At 38.9% G+C, this 16,529-nt stretch overlaps 1 protein-coding gene across 1 annotated transcript; it reads right to left on the bottom strand.

The window, feature by feature from the left end:
* Positions 1-16: 16 nt before the first annotated feature.
* Positions 17-16,101, bottom strand: wrap73 (WD repeat containing, antisense to TP73). Its single transcript, XM_054608412.1, is given in 14 exon segments — positions 17-462; positions 1,095-1,181; positions 1,184-1,285; positions 1,735-1,860; positions 1,966-2,068; positions 2,144-2,221; positions 4,278-4,412; positions 5,451-5,537; positions 5,860-5,963; positions 6,750-6,822; positions 13,398-13,514; positions 14,949-15,101; positions 15,276-15,345; positions 15,915-16,101. Coding segments are annotated over 13 exon segments (1,347 nt in total). The 5' UTR covers position 15,345; positions 15,915-16,101; the 3' UTR covers positions 17-349.
* Between the last annotated feature and the right edge of the window lie 428 nt (positions 16,102-16,529).

The following is a 16,529-nucleotide window of genomic DNA, read 5'->3' as shown; positions in this document are numbered from 1 at the left end:
ACAGTGAAATCTATACAACTTTGTAAACCTCTATCTTCTCACAGTGTTCGAAACTAGTCTTTCAGTACGCATTTGGTAATTCAAAAAAATGTATCCATTCGTCCGTCGCTCAGGAGAAATGTTTTCAACTTAAAGAGAAAAGGACCATCCCAGCAACCATCCCTGAGGGCCTTAAAAACTGGGCGAGAAGCTACAATTCAGCATGTGAAAGTTGAGAATTTCAGTGTTCTCGCTACTCTTTTTGTTGTCACCTTAACACATTCTCAGACAATTGTGTATTGCCAAACAGGCTCAACCTGTAATCAAGTTATTTATTATTACAGGTCGAGGTCCTGTGCTTTTATGTTATTTACTTGTCCTCCTGGTCGGTGTCCATGTAGCACAAACACAGCTGCTCCTTCCCGAGCAGGATCAGAGAGTCTCCACTGCAGTGCCAGTTTAGTGACTGGACCAGTAAACCACCTGGCAGAATAGAGAGAGGGGCAAGTGTTATGACTACACATCTAAACATACACAAAATGGAGGTAAAATAAATCATTGTGCATAAGAATCCACATTGAACTTTGTTCAGTTTGTCAGCCCTAAAAAGTTCTATTGATTCTGAATTGGTGCTATGGCTTTTTTCTTTCTTTCTGTTGTTTCTTACTTCTCAGTAAAACACCCCCTTTTTTTAGGCTTAATCAAAATTAATTGCAGCACCACAGATGAGCATCTCAAAAAAGGTAAAGCATTCTTCTGTTTTCATTTCAATTCTATTCGCATTTTCACGTTGGCCAGTCTTGGCACACAGGAAAAGATTCAGTTGGTTTCAATCTGCAACCTCATCGCTAGATGTCGCCAGGGCCTACACACTGCAGCTTAACCTTGATCTTGCACGCATATCAATAGAATCATGTACTGTCATACAACATGTGTCCCAGGTTTGACCTCTTGCTGCCAACATGCAGAAGTTGCCTTAAGCATCTAGGTTAGGGTTAGTCATTATAGAGAGACATTAGAGTGCATTGGCCCTCTTCTTTATCTGAGAACACAATAATATAGCTGTGTATTCCAGCTGCTTGACAGTTTCAACACTTAGTGGCCGTGTTCGTTACCTTCAGTGGGGACTTGGACGGAAACGCAGCCTGCCGGGGACCAGAGATAGAGCTTGGTGTTGCCTGTACACAGTGCCAGCCGGGGGCGTCGGGGTCCCACTGAAAGCAACGCACAGCCGATGTTTGCTCAAGCACAGCCACCAGGCTCATCTTCTGCATGTCCCACACCCAGACAACACTGGCCATGTTGTCTACGGTCAAAGAAGCACAGATGTTTATAGAGCTATGAAACACTAGCATTGCAGCAAAAATAAGTTAACATGAAAATTGAAGAGCAAAAATGTAAAAACTGTTATTTACATGTAATACAGTATACACTTCCTACAGCCACCAATGGCTGAATGGTGGTCTAATGGTCTCGTTTACTTATGCAGGTCTATAGATGCATCAGTTATAAATTGAGACAGTTTCATAATCAGTTAAAAGTTTGCTAAGTAACTTTAAATTGCGATTCATAAAACCCTACTTCCCATGTCTTAACATTCCAATGTCTTAACAAAGAAAAATTGCTTTTTGACATATACAACCATTAAATCATTATTTTTAGATGCTTTCAATGCCTTTTAACACTTTTTAAGGGTCTGCGGGAACCCACTTGGGTTACCAATGACAGTAAAAGTAAACAGCTGTGAAGTTTTACCATTTTTGGTGGCTAGATAGCGACTGTCTGAACTGAATGCCAAAGTAGAGACACCAATCTTGGGGTTGGCTCGGTCTGGGTCTGGTTTGACTACAGGAATTTGGACTGGCGATGGGCAGATCTCGTCTGGAGTGGTCAAGCACAAAAAAAAATTGTAGTTTGTAGATTGACAAAATTGGTTAATTGACGTCAGTAGTTTTAATCAATTACTGCTTTTAAAAGATGACATACATTTGCTCTGGGTGTTGAACAGGGTGGTGCCAATTGTGATGTTGTGTAGTGATAAGTCGTCACTGCCAACAGCTGTCCTTTTCTCCACTTCCTTATAAACAAACTTGAAACACAACAAACAGTTCATATTAAACTGCAATACATTCAAGGCTCATCGTGAAGGCTGAAAAATACTCACTGCTTTTGTGTTGTTGATGGATGCTGGGTGCTCAAACTGTGTGATTTTCTTCCACGTGATATGATTGAGGATGCGCACCTGACATGAGGGTAATAAAGTCTTGTCATTTACTTTGTACTGATATTGATAACACAACAGATCATAATATATGATTATGTCAAATCATATCTGACTGATTACAGGTCACAACTGCATATATGAAAAGAGTTGTATAAAGCCTTTTGTGTATCAAGATGTAGCTGCGCAGAGCCTGATAAATTGCTTCAAGTTTCATCACTCTTTGATTACGGCTGAGGACTTCAAGGGTGAAAAAAAATTATATATACACAGCGGGTAAAATAAGTATTGAACATGTCACCATTTTTCTCTGTAAATATATTTCTAACGGTGCTATTGACATGACATTTTCACCAGATGTCGGTAACAACCCAAGTAATCCATACATGAAAAGAAAACCAAACAAATAAGTTCAGAAATTAAGTTATGTGTAATAAAATGGAATGACACAGGGAAAAAGTATTGAACACATGAAGAAAGGGAGGTGCAAAAAGGCATGGAAAGCCAAGACACCAGCTGAAATCTATCAGTAATTAGAAAGCAATCCTGCCCCTTGTCAGTGCAAATTAATATCAGCTGGTTCAGTCCCAACTGATGGCCTATAAAAAGGTGTCTCATTACCAAGGTGTCACACAAGAAGCATCTCATGATGGGTAAAAGCAAAGAGCTCTCTCAAGACCTTCGCAACCTTATTGTTGCAAAACATACTGATGGCATTGGTTACAGAAGGATTTCTAAACTTCTGAATGTTCCAGTGAGCACTGTTGGGGCCATAATCAGGAAGTGGAAAGAAGATAATTTCACCATAAACCAGCCACGACCAGGTGCTCCTCGCAAGATTTCTGACAGAGGAGTGGAAAGAATTATCAGAACAGCCAAGGACCACTTGTGGAGAGCTTCAGAAAGACCTGGAATCAGCAGGTACAATTGTTTCAAAGAAAACAATAAGTAATGCACTCAACCACCGTGGACGCTCACCACGCAAGACTCCATTGCTGGAGAAAAAGCATGTTGAAGCTCGTTTAAAGTTTGCTGCACAACATCAAGACAAGCCTGTGAAATACTGGGAGAATATAGTCTGGTCAGATGAGACCAACATTGAACTCTTTGGACGCCATAATACACACCATGTTTGGAGGTCAAATGGCACTGCACATCACCCCAAAAACACCATACCAACAGTGAAGTTTGGAGGTGGGAACATCATGGTGTGGGGCTGTTTTTCAGCATACGGCACTGTAAAACTTCATATAATTGAAGGAAGGATGAATGGAAAAATGTACCGAGACATTCTTGTTAAAAATCTGCTGCCATCTACCAGGATGATGAAGATGAAACGAGGGTGGACATTTCAGCAAGACAATGATCCAAAACACAGCCAAGGAAACTCTCCATTGGTTTCAGAGAAAGAAAATAAAGCTGCTAGAATGGCCCAGCCAATCACCTGACTTGAATCCAATAGAAAATCTATGGAAAGAACTAAAGATCAGAGTTCATAGAAGAGGCCCACGGAACCTTCAAGATTTGAAGACTGTTTGTGTGGAAGAATGGGCCAAAGTCACACCTGAGCAATGCATGCGACTAGTTTCTCCATACAGGAGGCGTCTTGAAGCTGTCATTACCAACAAAGGCTTTAGAAATATATTCACTGAGAAAAATGGTGACGTGTTCAATACTTATTTTACCTGCTGTATATGGGTTTGGAATAAGAGAGAAGTGACCTCTGTATCCCGTTCCTCATCTCTGCTTGAGGACAGCAGCTTTGGCTACATTAGCTACTAGCATGGCACATCTGAATCTCTGACTAAACTGTCCATGGTCACGATGCATTGTGGGTAATTTAGGTGACCGGTTTTGACAAAGTAGAAGAATTAGCAAAATAAAAAGTGTTCCTTTCTTTTCAAAACTGTCCATTGTGGGTCTGATAATGGTAGAGCAGTGTTAGTGCAATGCCATATCAGTGGAGTACTATTTTAAGACACATAGCTTTAAAATAATTAGTTGTAAGTTTTGTCATTTATAGCTATAATGTGATCTTATTGTTCAATGTCATAAGCAATCAAGAGTTTGTCCATACCTTTTCATCATAGCTGCCAATGGCCAAGAACTGGCTGCTGGGGCTCCAGGTCACAGACTTGACACCCAGCGACCACTCATAGGCACTGTAGGTTGACAGCAACCGCCCATCCAAAGAATACAGCAACACCTTGTACTGTGGGGATGATACAGACACACATGAAACAATAGTACTATTTATTTCTTCTGTTTATGTCCCCACTAGGCGCAGTCAATTGTACTTTAACAATACAATAATGGTGCCTCAGAATAACAGGGGATTCCTTCAAAAAACACTATAACCTTTTGATTTATTTAAATAAATAAATATATATATATATATATATATATATATATATACACACATATATATATATATATATATATATATATATATATATATATATATATATATATATATATATATATATATATATATATATATATATATATATATATATACATACAGTTCTGTAAATCAGATTTAACTGAATTTTTCTGTTGCTAGCAATAAATAGAAGAACATTTACAACATCTGTCAACATTTCTAATGCTGCATGTGGGAGATTTAGGGTATATTGTATTGTGACTTTTTTCCATACCAGTTCCTTTATACTTTATACTACCGTTTCATATCTCTTTCATATCTTCTTCTTGTACTAATGTAAAGAGATCAACAAAGTATCCTTTTATTTTATCTTGGATCTATTTTTATATCGGAAGTATGATGTCAAACATATCAATACAAACCTCAAAAGTCAAACTGTTAAAAATGTGGTTGTCTACTTGCTAAACTCTCAACTGACCATTCTTAGCTAGCTTGTTTGGCTTATTGTGAAACAGTAGCCTCTGTATATTTTTTTAACAAAGTTTAAAGCTATGGTAGGCAACTTTGGAGTTTCAGACACCTGCTTTTCTTTTTTTTTCAGAGCTACATTTTTTACCCGTTTAGCACGTCGACCTATAGGTAAATTTAAGTGTATGGCCTAGGTTGTTTTATGGACAAATTGAGCTGTTCAGACAGGACGCAGCAAACACTGTGGTTAGCTGCCGGGCCCAGTGTGTGTAAGCCTGGCTCCGTGGTGGCTGATTGATCGTAGAACCTGCGACATGATCTAAATGCGACAATAGCAAGGTGGTTAATCTATCCTATTCTCTATTGGGAAATCTTAAATCTGTAAAGCAAAGGACTCACCTCCAGGCAGCTATCCCACACTGCCAGCACACAGCCATTGGGAGACCACTCCAACCCTGCCAGGTCCTGTGTCTCAGTCTCAAAATGCTGTGACAGAGTCAAGTTGAATCAAATCAATTTACACTACACATTAAAAAAAAATTACTTTTCTATTTATACATTTTTCCTAGAGAAAAGGAATAACTTAAAAAATCAATCATTTTAATGTCTTAAAACTTCAATGAAAGTTTCTATGAATACTTTTTCAATGAATGAATATTTGGATTCTATGTGACAGTGAAGTGTAGTATTCTGACCATGCATCCTTTAGGTCACCTACATTTCGATTTCTTCACAGTTGCTTACTTAGCTTACTCAAATGTCAAATGTATAATCCTGGTCATAAAACTCAAGTAAAATACTTACTTACCCTGAGTAAATGCCAGTCGTCACACACAAATACACTGACATAGTCTTTACAGTCCCGGCGTTCAGCCAAGGCCATGTAGCAGCCATCTCTGCTGAAATCTATACCTGTGGGTGAATGATGATGGGAGAAAGCTTTTATCAAACCAGCTATGGTATTTCATTAGAAGTATGAGACCTCACAATGACAATTACACTGTAACAAAAAATGCAAAAATCACCAACTAGAAAAAAAAAAAAGATATGCATTAGTTAGGTGTTAACTTAAAAAGTTCAAGTTAGTACTGTATAGTCCATACAATGGATGTATCAAATAATAACATTTATAAGTAAGCGCAGCAGCAAGGAATAAATGAATACAATAACGCAATAAAACATATTTTCAACTTTGATAAAAAAAACATCTGTATATATTGGTTAGAAAAAAGCCAATTATCTATTTCTGATAACTGAAAATGTAACCTTGTGGCTTCCTGTTTATTTCATCCAATGTAATTATCTAACACTTTGGAACCATCAGGTTGGTGGTATGTGACCGTCATGGCCATATTATTTATATGAATGTTTAGATGATACACTGGTCGCAGAGGGACATAGTATTGCATGCTGAAAATGGGGAGAGTCATGGACAATCATTTTTCCCCAAGTTGCTGACAGGCCTGTTATGAGGAGCATGCCCCATTTACTGAAGAAGGCCACAGCTGTCAGCGAAGAGGACCATAGTTTGGCCTCATACCCAGGGTCGCGCCACAAGGTGAAAGAATGGCATGTGATTCGCAGGGCATGCTGAGGCAATCAGACCATCGTCCCTGCTCTCAGGTACTTCTGGTTATACATATCCACTCATAAGTCACAATTTTTTTTTTTATAAAGCAATATAATTCTCATACTGACCTTTCTGACATGCTTTGGGATACTTGATGTAAGACACAGCTTTGGTGCACAGGGACCAGACGGTGACTCTCAGCTGTCAAGGCACCAGAGGAAAGAGGGAAAAATCACTGTGGATTATCTCGCAAGTGAAAGTATGACAAGCCCCCCATACTGTCAGGCAGCGCAGAGGGCATACATACATCCAAGTTAGTGCCTGAGATATACTGGACTTTTGATGCCATATCATATACTGTATAATGTTGATGACTAAGAGTAATAGCAGTATCTGTGATAAGCTAAAATCAGACAACAATATCAGCCATTCTGATAAATCTGTTGAGTTTAGTTCAAAATAACAAATGTAAAAGAAACATCTTGGAATCGAGATGGGGCGTTGCAGCAAAAGGTGACTTTACAATCAACTTTAAGGACTGCTTGATGATTTGGACCAGATACCCTCTCTACTACACTTCTACTATTCTAAACAAGATCAATTCGCCTGCTAGCCTTGGGTAAGAGATTCTTAACTGTGGCTGTGATCTAATAATTATTGTCTATGGTGACTGGGTGTCAACAGCGACCTAATAAGAGCTCAATAACCAGGCCATTAGCCTATTGATGCCTCCAAGTGCTCCTCTACACCCAAAGACGTGTCCATCAGCAGGACAGATCCAGTATACAGTCCAGGTTTGTATGGTCCACCATGCCCTTTAACCACTGTGGACAGAGTGCCTTATGTCTTTGAAGAGGTCTATGATAAATCTCTGTGAGGGATATGAGACACTGACATGGTATCCCTCCATCATTAGATGGATGGCCCTGTTGGGCCCCGAGTGTGTGAAGTGTATTTCCACAGGGAAGGAACACATATGTGTAAGGGTTGCAGTAACTGACAGGGATCGAAAGAGATTATACCCATTAACTTAAGGCCTTGAGCAAATATTAAATTAACAGATCCAAAAACATCTTGACACATATAGGATCAGTCCATTAATGTAATGTTAGACAAGTATCACAAATGAAAGCAAGTTGCCCAGCCAGCAGGTTGTGTACATTCCCACAAATGTGAAGCAGTGCCAAAGAATAACTATCTGGCTACAAGTCGGCATAACAAAGACCATGTGCTAATGCTCAGTTTTGACAGCAGACACTCAAATACCAAGCACTTCAACAAGATTGTTGGCACTCAGCCAACAGTGAAGAATATTTGACTCTAGGACCAGTATGATATGTTGCATCTTGCCCTTCAAGAAACAAGGAGCACAAGAGTATTTAGGACACCGTTAGAGAAACTGTGGTCTGTACTACTGTAACCTTGCATTGGTGTTAAGGTGTTCAGAGAAAGCAGCAATCCCACTATTAACAATAAAAGGACAAGAATGACATTTACATACACCTTAATATGACACGTACAGAGTACAGTGGTCATTACTAACATCAAGTATCAAGGGCATGTAAGCACAACACTGGAACATTAAGGGTGTTAAATGCATGGCACTCATACCTTCCTTTACAGCTTACAGTGAGCCAATATATGTGGGTGCATTAAGCCCTGTCGGATCATGTTTTGATCGTGTGAAAATGTTTAACCAAAACACAAAAGTTGTGTAAGACTCTGGAGGAATCTTTGTATACACATAACATAACATAAAAATATAAATAAAATAACATAATAAATAATTAAAAAAATATTTTGTCAATTCAAATTTGAGCCTACCCTTAATGCTATATGTTGCATTAGAGAATGTGCAAAGCTAAAACTACTGAAGTGACTGAAGTGACAGGGCTTTCATCATAGTGTCCAGACAGATATTTGAACCGCGCAAAGTCTGTCACCTAACTGGGCTGAAGTGTCGACTCTCCTGTTTGGTCAAGACATCCAGCTGGGTAGACCCTGTAATAACACCGCACTGCACGCTTCCTGGACATCCCCTCAGACATGGTGCCATGGCAACCAGTATCAACATTGCTCAAACACACTTATACTTCTTAGATGCCTTGAACCCACCACATAGGGGATGAGTGGAGATCAAGACCCGAAAGGCAGTGTAACTTTAAACTGGGTGGAGGATGGGTAGCAAGAAGAAAATAGGTGGGATATGCTTTTCCATGTGGGGTGCTATGCAATAAGATCCTTAGTTGGTAAAGCTACACTTTAGATGAAGGATCCTCACCAAAGGTGAGCAGTAGCTTGGGGATAGGGGCTAGGGACTTGAGGGTGGCATGAAAAGGCTAAACCCAAATACAACAGCTGCTGTTGATCCATCAGAGATGTAAAAAATTCAAGTATGTGCCGTGGTTAGCATAACTGCAACTGGTGATCAGTTACAGCTGTAATTACAGACAAATACATTTTTCTATAATTTTGATCACTAAATGTACAAGGATTCCTCATTAGGAGATGGTTCCATAGTTTCTATCACATTAAAAAATGGGGTGTTTTTTTAAAAAGGGGTGGAGGGGCTGCAAATTATTGTTTTATAATTAGGCACCCTTTGAGACTGTAACAGTAATTAAGAGCTGTACAAATTAACATGTTGTGCCAAGACAATTTTCTGAAGCACCCCCAAATGGGACAATTAAAGCTAATTTCTACCACAAAATCCAATTAATATCTATAAGCAAGTATTCATGACAAGAAAACCAGTGAATTGGGGAACATTACCAACAGTGCAGCCTGTAGGAAACATCAGAACCACAATCAGTTTGAGACCAAAGTTACTGACAGCAACCTGGAATAAAACCTATCTATCAGCCATTCTTGTTGCTCGTCTATGCGAGTGAGAGAGAATGGGCAAGTGTTTCTGATGCCATATAGACCTATCTGTCAGCAGAGGATTAGACTGCAGGCATTCCCCATAGGAAGCCATCTCAAACCAATATAGCCCATTTCTCCTGTTACAGCCTCATGATTCTACCAAGGAACTGGAGCCTCTTGCAGCCCACACATAGGTATGAGTGAGCTATTGTCCCGTGTTGCATTGCAGCAGCTGCCTACATTGCAGTTTAGTCCAGTAGCATTGTTGCCAACAATGCTACATGCTAGCAAGGCTCCAGCAGTACTGGCCAAGAATGCTATTGCTAATCCAATCCCTACAATGTAAAAAAACCATTAGAGAAGTCAAGCTCAATGGTGTCCTTGGCTGGAGTTTTTCCACCCTCACTTCATCACCTCTCAGCTGGTAAAGGTGGATTAACATGGGATGTGTGAGTGGCATTTTGTGAGGTCCTAAGATAAACTATGGGAATTCAAATAGGAGACACCCTTGCGTGAAGTAGTCTCACAATACACAGTCTAGGGTTTAGCAATGACACTCTCTATTAAATCAGGGACATGGCGCCATCCGACATTTGAAAACAACTTTATTTTCAACACGTTTGCCTCAAAACACTTTGGAGTTTTTACTTGGGGCCTTTGAGGAAAAACTAAAGAGCATTTCTAGCTGCCTGGACAAGAGGTCCTTACTTGTAATACGTCTAGGGCTGCCATCCTGTTAGCACTAGGGACACAATATCCTTTGTCGTTCTGCCACTGTTACACTGTCAGTTGTGAGCTAATAAATTATTGTAAACCTGCCAATCAGAAAGATCTGACAATATTCTGCTTGGGTTTAAAAAGAAAAACACACTAACGGCTACAAATGGACAGTCAGACACATAGCCAGCTAAGCAGATTCTCACGCACACGCACACACACACACACACACACACAGGCAGCTGTCCCTAAACAAGTTAATATAGCAGCCTGTTTATGAGTGGGGCTGAAATTCAAACCTGACACCAACACCCGTCTGGCACAGCCTTAATGAAATGTTGGGCTGGGGTGAAGGTAAGTTCAGTGGACCCCTTGGCAATGTGGTAAACAGTGACTAATTTGCCTCTGTTCAATTAGTTTTTCAAACTTGACTACTAAAGGATGCTCGGTAACTTTTAGCAGTGGTCAACTTGCTGCTCATATTTAGTCAGATGATAAGGGCAGCAAGTTGAAGAACACACAACAGCACAGGCGGGAGGATGTTGTGACATGGACTACAATGAAAAGCTTGAATTAAACCATAAAAAATACCTATCAGTTATTAAAAAATCTTGCCATTAGAATAAAAGATGAGAAATAATATGTCCACAATACTATGTGTCAGGCCTTGACATTGTTTTTCTCATAGCTTTTGATCAGAAATATTGATTTTGGGTGGCTTGCTTGAACATAATTCTATTGCCGTTTTTGGTGTGACTTTAAGGTTTTACTTGCGATAGGTTGAATAATGTTCTGTGACCTTAGTATATCATTTTCCAGTGACAGAACCAGTACAGGATTACCTCAAAACAAGCTCCACAAAACATCTAAAAGAGGTGTTTTAGAGAATACTGAATTAGGGCTACAACTAACCATTATTTTCGATTCATCTACTTATTTGCTCTATTATTCGTTCAGTCTATAAGTCGGAAAACTATTTTTCACAGCCAAGAATCATCAAACTGCTTGCTTTGACACTCCAAAACACGTGAACAACTAAATGCCTGACATTTTTGCTGAAAATACCAATTAATCGATTGTCCAAATAACTCCCAATTATTTTACTGATGATCGAATAATGGTTTCAGAAAACGAATCACAGAAGCAGTTCAAATTGTTTATGACGAGTCATTTAAAAAAAACAAAAAACTTTTAATATTGATTACTTGAACATGCCTATAGTGCTCTATGCAGATGCTATATCTTAGGGAAAGAGCCTCCATTTTATTCTATTCTATTTTTTAAAGATGCAGACAGACACAAAGCAGACATGCCACAGACACTTGCACTCCCTGCACCCTTCTCCAGACCAGACACAGTTGTGTGTTGGGCCACAACACCTGTCAATGATTCCTGGAGTCAGGTTCAGCATGACACATGTAGCCCAAGACGGTGCCCCCATCATATTCCAGATAGACAGAGGGTAGCTGCTATAGCTTCTCACTCCTTACAACACAAGCTTACGATGAAGTGAATTCAAACCAGGAGTCAAGAGGCATCGTATGGAACTAAACACATCTTTATTAGTCTGGGTTTCGTTCTGCAGACTGTTATAAACAACACTCAACATCTCCTGACTCTTTTTCTTCATTGGCCTGTTTTTTGTCAGGAGGAATTATAGTCACATTGCCTTTCACATTGCGCAAGTATTTAAAGTTATGAAATTAAATATCTCAGGTGGTAAAATTGATTAAGCGTACCTTGTTAAATTGAAGGGTCAATACTGTGGTATAAAATAATTCCAAACTACTATCAAGGAATGTATTATACTTTAAAAAAAAAAAAAAAGTGTACTACATCATTCTTATGGTCACGATTAACAAAAAATAAACTATATATCCCACCATGCCTATGCCGATTACTGGCCAACATTAGCTCTTCACAGATACAGTATATTGGTGTACAGTGAAGAATTGAAGTACAGAAATATCAGACTTTTTTCAAAGCTAATATTACTAATATCAGTATCAGCCTACAACATCTAGTATCAGTCTGGGAATAATAGATTATTGATTCATTGATGTACACAGACGTTTTGGTCAAAAACACTACCAGCCAAATTTCAAGTAAAGTTACATTTTAGCTCCTTATCGTCCTTTGCTTGCCTCCAAATTGTGTGCCCTGTGATTTTATATCACTGCATTGAGACTAAAGTTTTCGCAAAATGTGAGAAACATGACCAAACATGACTATTTTGCTCAATGGCAGTAGATTTGTGGAACAATCCACAAAAGATTCATCAACACTCATATGTTTTCGTTTTAAAATGCATTACTTTTGCTACGTTTTAGCTTTCATACTACACCGGCGCTGCTCACGCCATTTTAGTTGGAAAACTCAAGGGTTGCATTTTAGTTTGTACGGGCAGAGACCCATGTTCACATCTTGATTGGCTCTCATCAGTGGAGTCACAATGTGTCCATCCCTGATTTGTCACGCCTCTACGGAATAGACGTTTGAAGGCATAGCTTGCGACTTTGAGGAGGCCTATTGACATTAACAGGGAAGACTTCCCATTTGCCATCTATGTTTTTTTCCACAAAATGTTTCCCTGTTTTAGTGTATGCTTGTGGAAGACAGGGAAAGACTTTAAGTATTAAACAAGACACTTGTATTTTCTGTAACTAAGCAACCGCAGAACAGACAATCTGCTTTCCTGTGTACATGGTGCATTCGGTACACATTCATATACCGAATGCAAATGCATTCGGTATATGAATGGTCATGTGATATGAGTTTTCAGGCATGTTATTATATGGACAGAAATGATTATTTTAAACGCTTTTGTTTATGCTTTCTTTTCAAAACACTGTTTCAAAACCAAAACGTATTAGTGTGGATGTGACTAAGAACATCATTAATAGGAGTTGCTGCCAAAGAAAATACCAGACATATTGGAAGTGCATATCTACATTGCACCCATGTTCCAGAGGTACTTGAGACCCATGTATGACAGGACGCTAACAGGAGGGGAACTATGAAATCAGGCTGAATACATGCAGCAGGTGGGCGGTGGCGGTCAAGACAGTCTCTGGTGTCTGGCTATTTTCAGGTCCCCCTTCCTTGCGGGCCAGCAACAGTTGAAACCAGACAACCATATGCATAAACACACTTTCGTGTGCATGAATGCATGCACGCACCAACATCACACTTACATGGAACTCAGTGGTGTTGAGAATGTGACGTCCGTCTGGACTCCAACGCGAGGAGACTAGTCCTATTGAACCCTCATCAATCTTACAGTGCCAGTCTGGCTGTTCAAGAGACCACACCTGAAGAGAAACACAGAGTGACAGAAGGACAGCAGTCAGCCGTCACTGATGACATCCCTCACACACATCCTGCATCTCTCTTAACTTGATTTCGAACAGTAAGAAATACTTGAGCATCAGAAACCATGAAAGACTGGCGGTGGATACCCCTTCAAAGGTAAGCTACTTGCTTTGTGATGCACATGAAACTGTCATAACACTAACATGCAAAACTTGTTTTTACCACTGCAGCTCAGGAAAAGAGTAATTATTACAAGCTCTGTTTCTCGATAAGGATGCAATTTTATAAAAAAATTATAGATATTAATTCAAAAGTAGTAACCCTATTAACCATTGAGGTCAATAAATCATTAACATAATTTGTTTTATATTTTGAGCCGTCTAAAATAAAGAGGACATGATGTAAGTGAATAAAAATATATAGTTATATTTGTATATATATATATATATATATATATATATATATAGATATATATATATATATGGTTTATTAAATGAAATGTGCCTTTGTACCGAGGAAACAAAATGTGTAATATGATCAGTGTCACTGTTCAAATTATGTAAAACAGGTTATGATTTAATTAACTGCACTTTTTGAAGTTATTCAAACTCAAAACCCTACCAGTGAAGAAACAGAATGCTTATTTTGAAGAGGAAACATTTTTTTTGCATCTCTTACCATGAGTTTAAAAGTTGTTGAGACAGAATGTGGTGAATAATTTGCATTGAGAACAGTGGCCTGTTAATAGTTCAATGCAATACATCCTGTGCAAATAAAATCCAGAGAGCACTTCATCTCATCAAAGAAATTATGGATTTTCCAAACAAAACAACAAAAACTAAAGACAAAACACGATTGGACTGTGCATCACACAGATGCACAGTCCAATCATGTTGTTTAAATTAAAGTGTCTAAATGATACCTTAAAGTATTCATCAATAATTTAGTTTTTCCATTCTTCCTCTTCACTGTCTCTACAAAGTTACTTGATAATTATATGACACAAAACAAACAAAAAAGATGTCTGCCAAAACAAAAACAGTAAATTGCGCCATCGATCAATACTGATCTAGTGTTTTGCTTAAATTGCAACTAACCATTTTTCTTGTTGATTTCTCTCTCAATTACATTTAGATGTCTTAGCTTATTGTTTGATCCATAAATTGTTAATCAAAATGTATGGGAAATGATTACCACAAGCTCCTAGAGCCCAAAGAGATGCCATCATATTACTTATTTTTACTGCCCAATGGTTTTAGTGGTAATAAAATAAATAGGCGAGACTACATAAAAAAAAAAAATGATGGATTTCAATATAACAAGAAATTAAACATATCACCAGTAACAATATTAACCTCACAGACCTACCACCTATCATTTACACTACATGGTGAGTCACATACTCAAATGACTGTCCTCCTCTGTTAGCTTACCTGTACCAGTCCCCTCTTGTACATAGCACAGAGGATAAAGAGAGAGTCAGAAGACCAGTCCATGTGGGATATCTGGTCCAGGCAGGTGTAGAGCTGTAGGATCTGCAGTGTGCTCACGTCTCGCACCACCAGCCTGTACTGCACACAGGTAGCCTGACAAGTACAGCCAAAGAGACAAGTCAGAGAGAACCAGACTTCTAACACACTTCCCTTTTTTTATATACGTGTAGCTAGCAACCTAACCATGGAAATTAAATCAGTTTTAAGTATTATTTAATTGCATTACAAAACTACATATTAGCATGAAAAAATAAAAACAACACTTACCAAATATTTCCCATCAGGGGAGACTTGGCAGAGTTGGTTGGATTGCTTAAAAACCTCAGAGAAATTCATCCTACGCAAGAAAAAAATACAATTATCATGACTTTTGTAAAAGCTTGACTGAGTTTCTTGTCACTTGTATCTCCTTGATAAATGTTTTGACACACAGCCTACTGGTGTACTTCCCAAATGTTACCACGTGATGGCGCCATAAGTCCAATAAATAAACAGTAAACACACACACGTTACATACACAGAAACACAAATAGTTATTCTCGCATGCAAGAAGAGTCACTGCATGGGTAAAGCACTACGTAAAGAGGGATTTAAAATCCAAACTCAATTTAGAGAATTTAGCTACAGGTAGCTAAGTTAGCCTAGCGGTAGCCAGGTGGCTCGCAATCAAAAGAAGTAACGTTACCTAAAGCAAAGTAAGGCAACACATAAACCCAGTCTGAATCACGACTTCAGTGCCATTGCATGGCTCTAGATAGACCGAAGACAATGACTTCAATGGTAACGGTAAAGTCAGCTGTTGGTTGTCACTGGACTCATTCAACACTCACGTTAGCATATAACGCTACTAGCAATTTAGCAGTTAGCCAACCCTTCACTATTTTCACCCTAAATGATACAACTTACCTCTAGCGGCTATTGAGTTGCTTTCGTAAATTAAATGAGACTCGAAAATGTCCACGAGCAGTTTAGAAAAGTTTTTTTCTTCGCATGATTGTGTCGGGGGCTCAGACTATTGATCTAACTGTTGCTAGTTTGTTTGTATGAGCCGACGACGACATCCCGGTGCTGTCCAATCAAAAAGGCCCTGCTGCTGTGTAGTCCCTTCTGGGAAATGTAGTTCATTATTGTTCTCTCTCTTTTCGCTGCGTATGTTTCAACGTGTGCGTGTGATGGTGTGCGCCTGTGTGTCAACTTAATACATATAAGGAACAATATAATTGTGTTCCTTAATCATTTTTGCAATTTAGCATTTTGCAAGTTAATAGAATTGGAAAGTTTATTTTTATTTTTAATCTGATCATATATCTATACTTCTTCATGTAGTCTGTGGATTGTGTTTTATTCACACTAGTCTGTCTCTTAGCCAACAGGAGAAGATAAGCAAAATTACTTTTCATATTCACCAGCTGGTAAAAAAAAAAGGTTTCCCGCTTATGTGCGCCCAAACCGCGCTACCGCCTCCCTTCCTCTCCCAGCGCAAAAAAACGCTTCACCTCCTTCTCGGTCTCCCTCAGCAAG

Source organism: Anoplopoma fimbria, chromosome 12 (genome assembly GCF_027596085.1).
Source record: "Anoplopoma fimbria isolate UVic2021 breed Golden Eagle Sablefish chromosome 12, Afim_UVic_2022, whole genome shotgun sequence".
Classification (NCBI taxonomy): Eukaryota; Metazoa; Chordata; class Actinopteri; order Perciformes; family Anoplopomatidae; genus Anoplopoma; species Anoplopoma fimbria.
This window is presented reverse-complemented; position numbering and strand designations above follow the sequence as displayed.